This window comes from Otolemur garnettii, unplaced genomic scaffold, assembly GCF_000181295.1.
Source record: "Otolemur garnettii isolate 467f Iridium unplaced genomic scaffold, OtoGar3 scaffold00009, whole genome shotgun sequence".
Classification (NCBI taxonomy): Eukaryota; Metazoa; Chordata; class Mammalia; order Primates; family Galagidae; genus Otolemur; species Otolemur garnettii.
Window position 1 is genome coordinate 36,735,893 of NW_003852404.1, and position 14,243 is coordinate 36,750,135.

Consider the following 14,243-nt stretch of genomic DNA (forward strand, 5'->3'; position numbering starts at 1 on the left):
ATTCCTTTATTAGGTATATATCCAGAAGACCAAAAATCACATTACAACAAAGATATTTGTATCAGAATGTTTATTGCAGCCCAATTCATAATTTCTAGGTCATGGAAGAAGCCCAAGTGCCCATTGACCCACGAATGGATCAATAAATTGTGGTACATGTACACTATGGAATACTGTGCAGCCCTAAAGATGGAGACTTTACCTCTTTGATGTTTACATGGATGGAGCTGGAAAATGTTCTTCTTAGCAAAGTATCTCAAGAATGGAAGAAAAAGTATCAAATGTACACAGCCCTATTTTGAAACTAATTTGTAGCTTTCATAGGAAAGCTATAACCTAATTATAGCCTTAGAATTTGGGGAGGGGGAGAGTAGGGGAGGAAAGGGGGATGGATTGGTGGAGGAAGGGTGATTGGTAGGGTCACCTCTATGGTTTATCTTACAAGGACACAATTGAATCTTTCTAAAAGTAGAGTATAAATGTCTTAACTCAATAACTAAAAAAATGACATGAAGGCTACATTAACCAGTTTGATGAGAGTATTTCAGATTGTATATGAAAACACCATACTGTACTCTGTGGTTGCATTAATGTACACAGCTATAATTTAATAAAAAAAAAAAGTTAGTTACCTTATGACACATAAGAACATAATGTCAGAGTTGTTTCAGAGGATCAGTATATGGGATGTGGTCAGATTTATCTTAAGAATGAAAGAAAGGAATGGCATTCTGGTTGATCATACATTTTTGCCTCATCTCCACAAATCCAAATCTCTCTTCAACTCTCCATTTAACTTCTACCTCCAATGAATGGATATGAATTTTTTCTTCATTATAGTTTTCCAGTAAATAAGATGAAAGAGAGAGAGAGATCAAGTGTATGAAATATGAAGATAATCCTTAAGCCAACTTTTGGATAGCCACTCACTTCAGAATCTCAACTGTAGCCATCTATAATTAATACTATTAGATTTAATGGTGTTTTGAGACCTAGGTCTTGCGGGTTCTGCAGAAGCATTCTGATACCAATGCCAAGGAAATCCCTTTAGAATCAATGGAAAACTTCAACTTTGCCCTAAGGTTAACACAATTATTGTCACTGATTGTCATTGTCATTGGTAGAGACAGTGTCTTAGATTTTCATAATTTATTCCCCAATGTTTTAAGGACCATAGTTTTTATTGTTAATTTCCCCAAACAAAAACCATCAGGTGGCCAATCAGCTACTATAAAATGTTTGTCAGCGGAAACTCAAACCAAAAGAACTGATCCTAACCTATTTATATTATAATATTAAAATGCAGAAATATAAATTTTTCTAAAATACGTCAATATTTTACTGTTTTTACATTTTATCTACTGATTTTTTGGTTGTATCTAAAATTGAATACACTATGGAAAACTGTAATAAAACACAATAAGTGGATCATTCTGACTATTTTGAGTTCAAAAGGACCATAAGTTCTTCAGCAGATATACAGGTAAGGGTATAAATAACTCAGTAGAATAGTTCTGGGACATATAGTAATTCTGATTCAATTGAATAATTATATTTCACATTGGAAAAGAGAAAATGAGTTTTCATTCATTACATGCAAATACAACATCTTCCATATAAAATAATTATTGAAAACAAAACCAATTTTTTGTTGGTTTTTTGGAACCTATGTTCCAAAATTAATGTAAGTTATTTTCACTTTGGTTTACCACTGGGGTGATAATGAAATAATTATGACAAACAGTATTTGTTTACTTTTATAAAGTGTTTCTCAAATTTTCATAATTCTAAAGGATTTTTTGAAAGAGTGATAAAATATAACAGGAACATTTATTTTATTTATTTGATTAGAAGACTCTAGTGATAAATCTCCAGAAAACCTCACTATATTATGTGAGTAAAAAGAAAAACAGTATATTAAAGTCAGAGTAGGTAAGAGTAAAGAACAGAAAACAACTAACCAAAACATGTTTTTAAAACAATGTATTTTGAATCACTATGGTAGGCTGTTCTCCAAAATTGTCTTTTTGAAATATGCTGAAGTCAAAGACTTAGCAGAAAGATGATTTTATCATTCTTTACATCCTATGACTTTTTCTGCACCTGAACCATTATAATGTCATAGATGACAAGCTATAATAAATATATTGTAAATTTGGGTGATTATTGAACTCTAATAAATGCATAGCAGATTAGTAGTAAATAATGATTTTGTAAATTAAAAGAGCAAATGGAAACCTCTTTGAAACTCACTAAAAAGGAAGATACTAGTTTCTCTGAGACATTTGAGAGAATAGAAGATAAGTATTTATCATAAAGAATACTCACTTTGTCACCAATCTCATAATCTTAGACATGTATCTTAAACACTGAAAACTAAAGACAGGAAGTATTAGGTTAAATGGGTAATTTAAGAGTAACAATTTTTTTTGGAAATTTGTCATAACACGCTAGGAATATAATCCAGAATACATTGAAATGAATATAAAAACGATATCCAAATTAACATTTTGAAAATCTAGAGATGCTTTATATTTTTACCCTGACTTAAAGAACAAACATATAAATATGATCTTTTTGTGATCTTATCTGAAAAGGGTTACTAAGCTAGAAAAAGCATGCTTTAAGCTTCCTGTAATTCTGTGCAATTTTTATAATTAGACATGTAAGTGTCTAAAGAGGAATTTTTATTTATTTATTTATTTATTTTGAGACAGAGTCTCAAGCTGTTGCCCAGAGTAGAGTGCTGTAGCATCATAGCTCATAGCGACCTCTAAATAGGGCTAAAGTGATCCTCTTGCCTCAGTTTTTCTATTTTTAGTAGAGACAGTGACTTGCTTTTGCTCAGGCTGGTCTGGAACTCATGAGCACAGGCAATCTACGCACCTTGGCCTCCTGGAGAGCTAGCATGACTGATGTGAGCCACTATACCCGGTCAGGAATTTATTTTTAAATATCACATTGATCCCATAGGATACTATTTAAAACTTGCTTAGTTTTTTTTTTCTTGAGAAAAAGATGCCATAAGAAAATGTCTTTTAATTTTAGAAACAGAAAATTATATATACTGACCATAAATTTGTGTGTCAGCATAGGATAATTTATGAAGAAAATGTTTTTCTCCCCTGGGAATTCACATAAATATTTCCAGACATCCCTGTGTACACAAGGTATGATACATTTCTTTTAAATGACTTGTCCTACTGTGAGTGTGAGGGTTTTTAGGAAAGAGCATAAGATGGTTAAAAAAGAGGTTCTTCGCTTTTGTGCTTATGGAAATTAAAGGGGGAGACACATTAGACACATTCTGCTTTAGAATCTAAATTTGATTTATTTGCAATATATGTCTCAGGAAAGGAGCCAGAAATGATTAAGGAAAATCACTCTTTGACAGCTGAGCTCCTTCTCACAGGATTTGCAGACCACCCAGAGCTGAAGACCCTGCTGTCTGTGGTGTTCTCTGCCATTTATGTGATCACCATGGTGGGGAATCTCGGTTTGGTGGCCCTGATTTACACAGAACACCGTCTTCACACACCAATGTACATCTTTCTGGGCAACCTGGCTCTGATGGATTCCTGCTGCTCCTGTGCCATTACCCCCAAGATGTTACAGAACTTCTTTTCTGAGGACAGAAGGATTTCTCTCTATGAATGTATGGCCCAGTTATATTTTCTCTGCCTTGCCGAAACTGCAGACTGCTTTCTTCTGGCAGCAATGGCCTATGACCGCTATGTGGCCATATGCAGCCCACTGCAGTACCACACCAAGATGTCCAAGAAGCTCTGCATTCAGATGACTATAGGGACCTACATAGCTAGTAACCTACATTCCATGATTCATGCAGGGCTTCTATTACGGTTAACATTCTGCCGGTCCAATAGAATTGACCACTTTTTCTGTGATATACTTCCACTCTATAGACTCTCTTGCACTGATCCTTTTATTAATGAACTAATGATATATATTTTTTCAATGCCAATTCAAATCTTTACCATTGCCATGGTCTTGGTCTCTTATGTCTCCATCCTTTTCACTATTTTCAAAATGAAATCCAAGGAGGGGCGAGGTAAAGCATTTTCTACCTGTGCATCCCACTTTCTCTCTGTCTCAATATTCTACATTTGTCTTCTCATGTATATCCGACCATTAGAAAAGGGGGATAAGGATATACCAGTGGCAATATTTTACACCATAGTAATTCCATTACTAAACCCTTTTATTTATAGCCTGAGAAATAAGGAGGTAATAAATATTCTAAAAAATATGATGAAGAATTATAGTATTTTTAAACAAACTTCATCCTCCACTGCAAATAGATTTTAATTTATTAAAATGTTTTCATAAAAAAGGGGGGCTGGACAGTGCCTGTGGCTCAAAGGAGTGGGGAACCAGCCTCATATACCAGAGGTGGTGAGTTCAAACCCGGCCCCGGCTAAAAGCTGGAAACAAAAAAGGGAGGGGTCTAAAAACACAAAATTGCATTTTACACAAATATTAATCTCTAAATCATTAGACTATGTTTGTTAAAAATTATATGAATGGAATATCAAAATTCCTTGACAGATCTTAATCCAAATTTCACAACTAGGCTAAATCAGATGAAATTCAATAGTTAACTGTCATTACTAAGTGTCATAACTCCCATATTATTATGTCAAAGGGGGTTATACTAAGCTTCAATAAATCAACATAGCATCAATTAAGTGTTAAAACGTGTAGAAGAAGTCTTCTTTATTAATGGTTTCTAGTTAATGGAAGAAATTATATCTGATTATATGTAGAGCACTTGAAACATTTTGAATTTCGTGGAAAAAGGGAAATGATAATTTCTTTCAGAAAAATGACCTGGTAGACATGTGGAGATTAGTCTGGTGAGAAAGAGACTACAAGCAAACTAATTGATGTATTCTATATCAGAAACAATAAAGTTTTATCCAACAGTGAACTATAACAAATTGAACAGAGAAAATTAAGACATACTTTAACCCAAAATATGATTAAGATTCTTTTTATTCCTGAAGGCATCAACCATGTTATGTATTATGTATATTATGAAATATAAAATAGCAGCCTACAAATTAAGCACTCAATAAACATATTAATGAAGACATTGTTGTTTTATTTTTACATTTTTAAGTAATAGTGAGATGTAACAACATTTTATGTACATAATCTTGTACATAATTGTGTTAGTATCTATGCTTTTTTAAAAAATGAGTTGTCTTCCTATTTTCTTTGTCTTACTATTTTTTCTCATTTATTTATACCACTATTCACAAAGAAATGATATTAAACTATAGTGACTATTTGTGGCAAACAATTTCTCTATGTTTTGATAGTTTTTTAATGTTTGTTTAGATATTTATAATTTATAAGCATTTTAATTTTGGATACATTCTTTGATTTTTTTATGTAATCTTTTGTGCTTTTTTTTGTCCAGAATTTCCTTTTTAATCTAAATTTTACTGTCAAGCATTTTTTCTTTGCTTTTCTTCTTCATCCTCTATTCCTCTTCATTTTCCTCCTGCTTTTTCTGGTATCTAAGTTTTTGGTTTTTTTTTTGCAATCCTGCAATTTGTCTACTAGGTATATACCCAGATGATCAAAACTTATTTTACAATAAAGACATTTGCACCAGAATGTTTATTGCAGCCCAATTCATAATTGCCAAGACATGGAAACAGCCTAAGTGCCCTTTAACCCACGAATGTATTAACAAATTGTGATGTTTAAGGTTTTGCCTTTTTATTCTTTGTTCTTCCTGGAATGTATTTAGTGTATAGCATAAGTTTAAATTTTAATTTTATTTGCCTTGTTTCTCCAAAAATTATTGGAGATTAATTTAATTTAATTCAAATAAATGTTGAAGGAGGACTTCTTTGGGAACCTGGCAAAACTCTAAAATTTTAGATTTTCTAGAAAATAAAAAATAATAAAACAATAAACTCAGTGTATTACATATTAAAATATGTGATGAAATTTAAATAAGTAAAACAATTTGGTTTTACATAGAGAATTAATAAACAGATGAACAGAATAAATTAGATAATCCAGAAATAAACTCCCTTATAAAATAAAAATGGCATCACAAATCAGCAAGAAAAGAAATGATTATTTAGTGGTCCTAGCTGTTGGGTAAATATTTATCTTTTTTTAATTTACATTAAATTTATATACCCACTTCCACATTTAGGTATATTTCATAAAGAAAATGTGTAACTTTTCTTTGTTAATAGCTTGAATTTTAATACATTGCACTCTGGAATTCCTTTTAAAATGTAAAGTGATAATTAAAATTTGATTTTTGGTTAACCAGTAGTTCCAGAGCATTTATTAACTATCTCTTCCCCTACTCATTGATTTCTTATGCTCTCTTTTATAAATGAATACACACAAGTGCATGTATACACAGAGAGGTCTTTTTCTAGTTTATCTGTTTTAACAACTAAACAAGACAGTAACAAGTCCCTCCATTTATATCCCAGTAGGGAAGAAGACATTTTTAAAAGTGACAATAAGTTTTGACTGTAGAAGACTCCTCTCCTTCTATCCAAAATTCACTGTTAGAGTCACATAAGGTTCAGATATGAGATGTTCACTCTCTTTTTTCTTTCTTCCTATTTGATCCCACTATTTTTTATGACTTTTGATATCCTCAGTATGAAGATGGCACAGAATGTATATTTCCAGCTCTGATATCACCCCTGGTCTCCAGACTGATGTGTTCAACTGCATACGTCACACAGTTTCTTGAATGTCACAATAACATCTCAAATTTAACATGATTAAAACATAAGTCTTGAATTTCTCCCTGAACAAGGTCACCATCACAATAGTAGCATACTCCAACCAATAGTGCAAGAAAGAATTTAAAAGTAAGCCTACACTTCTCTCTTTCCTATCCTAATCAAACGTTCACAAGGTCGGTCAACTCCACCAATGAAATATATCTTACATGTGCCAAATCTCTCCATTTACACTACCTGCACATTATTCCATCTTTCACCCAAATAATATCAATATAAGTAGCTTCAAACTGGTCTTCTTGTTTTTGCTTCTTTTGTTTTTTAAATTTATATTTTTAACCAATTTTTAAAATTTAATTTATCTTTTGATACATAATAAATTATGTATTTTCAGCATATATGGGATAATGTAAGACAGTCATATAATTTGTAAAGATCAAATCCATGGAATTGGGACTCCATCACTTTAAACACTGCATTTGCATTTTCTTTACACTAGAAATATTTGATTTATTCTCTTCTAGCTATTTTGAAATATCTTACTTATAAGATAAGTAATCCTACTATCTACTATCCTACTATCTAGCTATTTTGAAATATCCTACTTATAAGTTAAGTCATCCTACTTATCTATCAATCGCTAGGTCTTGTTTCTTCCATCAAACTGAAAACCTATTTTTAAAATAGTACTAAAAGATGCATAGCAAAAACTATAGTTTTCTGTCTGCTATGACTTATACATTTTAGCTACATTAACCTATAAATTTTAAGTTATTTTTCCAACTATTTACCTTTGTACTACTCAGTATCAATTGTAGACATATTAAGCAAATTGCTGTTTATGGAAAATAAATATTTATCTATTTGTAGCACCTTCATTTTCTTCATCTTTAATGATATGACATGATTTTTCATAATTCAATAATCACTTTGTATTAGTGACACGCAAATATTTCCCCTCTGAAAGCATGCTTACCATGCTTATATATTGTTGGAGGGTCAAAAGTGGCTACACACAGACCTTGTCCTGCCTTATCCTCCCCCGTCCCAGAACAAAGACCACAAAGGGCCTAGCTAGCTCTGGCTTGCCCAGAAATTCTTGCTGTAAGACCCCCAAGCTCACCAGAATCCTCCAGCCAGCAGTGGAACCACATATAAAAGAGTTCGTTACCTGCGCTTAGGGCAGACGCCATCTTTGGCTCTGCCCAGGCAGGTCTCTATCATTAAACGTGGCCTGAAACTCTCCTAGTCTCTGGTCTATTCTCAGAGTATGAACTGACCTCTTACATAGCCTTCTCTCTATATCTGTGGGACTTTTAGAAAAGTTAATAAAAACTTTATTTGCCCCATTTGTTTATTCAAGTTCAAATATATTCCTTAAAAACTCAATGATATTAGATTATTTTTTTACTCTGGAAGCTTCTTTCTCAATGGCCTCTGTCCTGCTCCAGTCTAGTTTAGCTGAAACTTCCTTCCCTTTCTGATTTCCTACTTTAGCTACAGCACTCCATTTCCAGGCTCTTGATCTTCCTCTTCATGGCTTATTCCCTCAGTTAGCTAAGACTGCTCTTTGGCTATCTTTCCTCACATACAATTATTAATTTGGTTTATTTAAAATTCCAGATTAGAAATAATTTTCCTTCTGAGTTCTGGAGGCAGCGTTTCTTTATATTCAAACACACTGTGTTGCTTTTGAGAAATTCCATGCTATTCAGATTTCCTTTCCATTTTGTCCTTCTGGACAACATTTTTTTTTTCACAATTTTTCTAGATAGTTGTTTATCCTTTATTTTATTACTTCTTTCCAGTTTGACTCTATTTCATGTTTTTTCTTTATATCTTCTCTGTTTTTTCTTTTTTCTTTTTTTCTTTTTTTTTTCTTCTCTTTCTGTCTTTGCTTTCCTCCCTCCCTCCTTCTTTGTTGGTCTCTCTCTCTCTCTTTCTCTTTAAAAATTAAAAGTTTTACTTTCTCATTGAAGACAAATTGAGTATATAAACATAAAATTTACATAACAAAGAATAAATGAGCCTAAATACCAGTTTCAGAATAAGTATTTTCCTAATACCTATAAAAATCATTAACACTTTAAAAACTGCAATTACAAACTCAAATTCTATATTTTTTTCTAATTAAATGCATTATAATTATCATTCATTAACCCAAAGAAACTCAAGTCAAAAACATGAAATTTGTTCCTGAGTCCTTCTGTTAGGATCCAGTGGTCTATGAAAGATTTCTCACTTTCTGAGATGTGATATCTAGGATAATTAAACATACCATAGAGAGGTCCTATAAGTAAAAATTTTCACTGGTTATTGATCTATGTTGACTGTATTTCTTTTAAAAAGTAATAAAAAATCAGATACAAATGTACATGCCCTGATTTTCCTTCCTTTCTTATTCCAATGGCTTTATATGTTTGTGTGTATATGTTGTATGTATTCATATCCATGGGTATTGAAACTTTTTCTAGTACTTGATCTGATACATCTATACTCATCCATTTTTAGTCAGAGTCATCCTTTTTGAGTAAGTGTATTTTATCTATGTTTATTGTACAAAGCATAGAACTGGATTTTCCTTTTTGAGCAAATCTAAATTTTTTTTTCTTGTAATTATTCAGTCAAATTCATTTATATTAACTTCAATGACTGATGTGTTTGGTCCAAATTCTGTCATATTGCTTCATTTAATATTTTCCAACTGTATTAGATTTACTGTTTCTTTATATAGCTCATTTTAGTTGCTTCTTAAAATATTTGTTTTGGTAGTTAAGATAGCTTATAGTTTTGTTTTAGTTATTACCCTTATTTTAATACTTTTGTTAAATACCCAATCCCCAGTTTCTGTATTCATGATGCAAATTTGTTTTCTCTTCTTTAAATTATATTCTTTGACTACCTCTAGTTCTCATATGACAATTAGAGAGCAAAATAGCAGTCAATGAGTTGCATCTTCTATTCTAGCACTCTCCCTTTACTTGTTTATAATTTTTATTTACTTTTTATTATTCACTTTAAATTTATATGATCACAGAGAGTTCCCACCTACACTTCCCCCACGTGCTTTTAGATGTGAACATCTAAAATGAGCTGTTAACATTCATGCAATATTATTAACTAAACTACAGTTTTTATTTTGGATTTTAACAATTTGTCACTAATGTCCTTCTCTGGCCCAGGATCCTATCCATTCAGGGACATTCTTCTTCTCCTTCATGGATCACTACAATTCATATATCTGAATGCTCCATGAAGTTCCGTAATTCTGTAGGTGAATGTTCTGCTTTCTCTCGCTTCTTTTCTGCCTCTTCAACTGCTTGGGTTAGCTCAAGAGATTTATCCTGTAGTTCTGAACTTCTTTCTTCTCACAGTTTAATCTGTTACTGATACTTTCTACTGCATCTTTAAGTTCCCTTATTGACTCCACATATCCTTTCTATATTCTGCATTATCTTTCATCCAGTTTTTGGTTCTGTTTTTTCTACTTTGTCATTAATTCCTTTTATTCCCTTTGCCATCCATGTTTTAAATTCCCTTTCTGTCATTTCCATTAATTCTTATAGGTAGAGTCCTCTGTGGTAGCTGTTTCATGGTCCCTTGGAAGGATTGCTTTGTTTTGGTTTTTCATGTTGCCAGAAGTCTTCTGTTGGCTCCTCCTCAAGTGTTTTTTCTTCTTATTCATTTCCTTCTCCTACTTTTTTCTTCTGATTGCCTCCTTCACTTTAAATTACCTTGTCTCCGAGCTTAAGTGTTGAAGTGGCCTTTTGGTATAAGGCCAAAAGGAATAGAAGGGTAAAGAGTGAGAAGGGAGAAAGAAGAGAAAAAGGAAAAAAGAGGGAGTAAAAGAGGAGAAAGAGAATGACAGGAGAAATAGGGTTGTACAATACCATGCCCTTGTCTGACCCACAATTCTAGGACTTTGGGGGGTCATGTTGGACCATTCCTTTGAAGTGAAGAGATCCTTACCTGCTATACAAAAGGAAGCTGCCACCTACACCAAACATGTAAAGAGAAAAAATCAAAAACTTTAGAAATTTAGTAGTACATTGCAGTGGAGACCTGACAACACTGTCTTTCCAAATGCTAAGCTAAAGAGGTACCCTAGACTGAGAGCTTGTGACCTCCTCAAGGCAGATCAATGCCATCACCCCACCCAGACAGACCAATGCCATGACTCCCCCAGCAATCAGAGAAAAGAAAAAAAATGGATAAAATTAAATATACATTATCTAAGATATCAAAAAATCCAAAAGGGGATATCTAAGCTGTTGTGTGGAAGTTTATGTGGAAAGATGAGAATAGTAGGAAAATATCTACTGAAAGAGAGAAAAGGGGGGGGGAAATGAAAGAGAGAATAAAAGAGGCTTGAAAACCTTAACAAAGATGGAGGAGTTCCTGCTATTGAATAAAGTAAAAATAAAAAAATTACAATACAATCAAAAATAATAAAAAACAAAGAAATATATATATGTATAACTATGCATATAAATGAATCTATTGCTTGGAGACTAGGTGACACTGTAGTGTTAGGAGATGGAGAACATATGCTGTTTGCTGTGAAAAATTAAGGCTGGAAGCCACTCTCAAGTTTCAAAGAAGAGATTAATCCTGTCCTCATGACTTAGTTGCCTTCAATCAGCATTCAGTCCCTGTAGGATTGGGGTCTTAAAGTTCTTGCCAGATTCCTTAGGAGACATATCACACAGTGACCCCTGACAACAATTCCCAGGGCTGCTCAGTTCACCCCAAGGGTGGATGCCCAAGCTGAGCAGGTGTGCCAAAATCAGCCATGCCCTAGGACCCTGCAGACTATTCTGCCCATATAGCCTTGCCACAATGGCAGTGGCCAGCCAGCAATCAAGCTGATGGGAGATCTACCCCCATCTAGTATTCAATTCCAGCTCCTAAATGCTGTTCAAACACATAAACTGTTTGTTTATGTCCTCAAAGGCTGCCCCAAGTGAGCAGATTAGCCTAAAATAAAAAAACTACAGTTCACCCCTTTCTTGTCCCCATTCCTCCACAAGTGGGTTAGCTGGATGATTCCCATCCATTCCCAAGCACTCACCTTCTGTGCTGGTGTTCCTCAGCTCTAGACCTCCCCACTGGCTCCTGCTTCACTGTGCCCCCAGAGTGATGTCCCTGGGTGGGTTCCTCCAGCCAGAGGTGGGTGGAGTTTTCTTTCCCCCTCCTTGCTACAAGTAGCTTATGGGGGCGGGGGGAAGGAATCTGGACTTACATTTTTCCCTTTGAGTTTACTGAAAATGTGGATCCACATTTATCTTGTTTATATTTTGCTTTTGAAAAGCCAAATGACAACTTGCTTTACTTTCTTTAGAAGTGAAGTTGTCTTTCTACTCGAAGGTGCAGATAATTGCTTTTTATCTTAAAATGCTAATACTTTTACAAAGATATATCTCCCATTTCACTTTTCTAGATCTATGTTCCCAGTTATATTTCAATCTCAATAAATATATTCAGGACTTCTATTATTCTCCTAACTTTTCTTGGATTGTAGTTTCAAATACTATTTCTGTCCATCTGAGGACGTCTTACCATATAGTTATCATTGCTTTGGTGGGAGGAATGTTTGTCTCTTTGGAGAATGAAGTTCTAAGATTTCAATTTTAGCTTAGGAAAACCATTTTATCTATTTGTTAAATCATGAGCTTCTGTGTGATCTTATATATGATAGAAACAGAGTACTATGTAGAAATCTTTCACCACGTTGGTTAAGCATATTCTAAAAGAATAAATTTTTATAGCTATTATAAATAGGATAAAGTTATTGATTTAATTCTCAACTTAACTGAAAAAAAACACACACTGTGGAGAGGATACCCTATTCAATTAATGGTTCTGGGGAAAATGGATAGCCACATAAAGAAGAATGAAATTAGATCCCCACCTCTCACCATATAAAAAATTTAACCCAAGATGAATTAAAGACTTAAATCTAAAACATAAGACCATAAAAATTTTTAGGAGGAAACTTAAGAAAAACTCTGCTGAACATTCACCTAAGCAATGAGCCCCAAAGCAAATAGAACAACACCAAAAATGCATAAATTGACTTAATTAAATTAAACAGCTGCAAATCAAAGGAAATAACAATAAAGTAAATAGATAACCTACATAATGGGAGAAAATATTCACAAACTACACATCTTATAAAGGACTAATAACAAGAATCTATAAGAAACTCAAGAAGTCAGCAAGGTGGAAGAAAAGAAGAAGAAGAAGAACCACATTCTTCTTAGTAAAGTATCACAAGAATGGAAAAGCAAGTGTTCAATATACTCAAAACCGATATAAAAGCAACTATGCACCTACACTAGAAAAAAAACACAAGTATAATTATATTGAAGGGGGGGAAGGAAAGAAAAGGAGGTAGGAGGATTGGTAAGTTCCCACTTAATGTGTACAATGTAAGGGTATACTGCAAACACCTTTGATGAAGGGCCCAACTACAGCTTAAACTATATCTTAGAAGTGCAAGCAATGTAACCTAATCATTGCTAGCCTCATATTAATGTGAAATATTTTAAAATGAGCAAAAGACATGGACAGACAAAAAAAGATATATATTTACAAATGACCAAAAAGCATAAGAAAAGATGCTCAACATCACTAGTAGTCATTAAAATGCAAATTAAACCCCACCTCAACCAGCCAGAATGACCAAAATTACCATAATAAGAAGTCAAAAAACAATAGACATTGTCTTCGAGGCAGTGAAAAAATAATGCTTATGTACTGTTATTGGGAGTGTAAATACGGAAATTAGTATTTCCCAAAGAACCAAAAATAGACCTACCATTTTATCCAGCAATCCCACTAATGGGTACCTTCCCAAAGGATAGTGAGTCATTTTATAAAAATGACAACTGCACTCAAATATGTATCACAGCATAATTCAGAAGTGAAAAAGATATGGATTCTACCTAAGTGCCCATCAACTAGTGAATGGATAATGAAAATGTGGTATGTGTATATCATGAAACACTACTCAGCCATATAAAAGAATAAAACACTGCCTCTTGCAGTATGGATGGAACTGGAGGTCACTATTCTAAATAAAGTAACTCAGGAATGGAAAAATAAGTACTGCATGTTCATAAGTAGAAGCTAAGCTAAGAATCATACAAAGTGGCATGACGAACAGTGGAGACTCAGAAAGGAGGAAAGTGGGAAGGAAGTGAGTGACAAAAAAAGACTTATTGGGTACAATGTACATGATTCAAGTATTGGTATTAGAGTGACACTGACTTTGTGGATTAAAAGTATGATTTGTATGATTTCATCTGAGTAAGAAAACCATTTATAACCAGTAAATCTATTGAAATTGAAAATAGAAAGAAAGAAAACGTGTATAAGTCATTGCCTATTACCACATTGTCTTTGCTGTAATCAAAGTTTCTTGGTCAAATGTAATTTTATACATCACTCTGTCAACCTCAGATAGTGTGCTTTTCCAGAACTTGAAGAAAG

At 33.3% G+C, this 14,243-nt stretch overlaps 1 protein-coding gene across 1 annotated transcript; it reads left to right on the forward strand.

The window, feature by feature from the left end:
* The first annotated feature begins 3,366 nt into the window (after positions 1 to 3,366).
* Positions 3,367 to 4,328, forward strand: LOC100956556 (olfactory receptor Olfr180). The gene has a single exon (XM_003784021.2). The coding sequence runs from the start codon at positions 3,367 to 3,369 to the stop codon at positions 4,324 to 4,326; it is 960 nt and encodes a 319-aa protein (XP_003784069.1). The 3' UTR covers positions 4,327 to 4,328.
* The last annotated feature ends 9,915 nt before the right edge of the window (positions 4,329 to 14,243 follow it).

Bases quoted from the DNA above. Each gene is read 5' to 3' on its own strand.
- LOC100956556 (XM_003784021.2), top strand. From the start codon at position 3,367: ATGATTAAGGAAAATCACTCTTTGACAGCTGAGCTCCTTCTCACAGGA.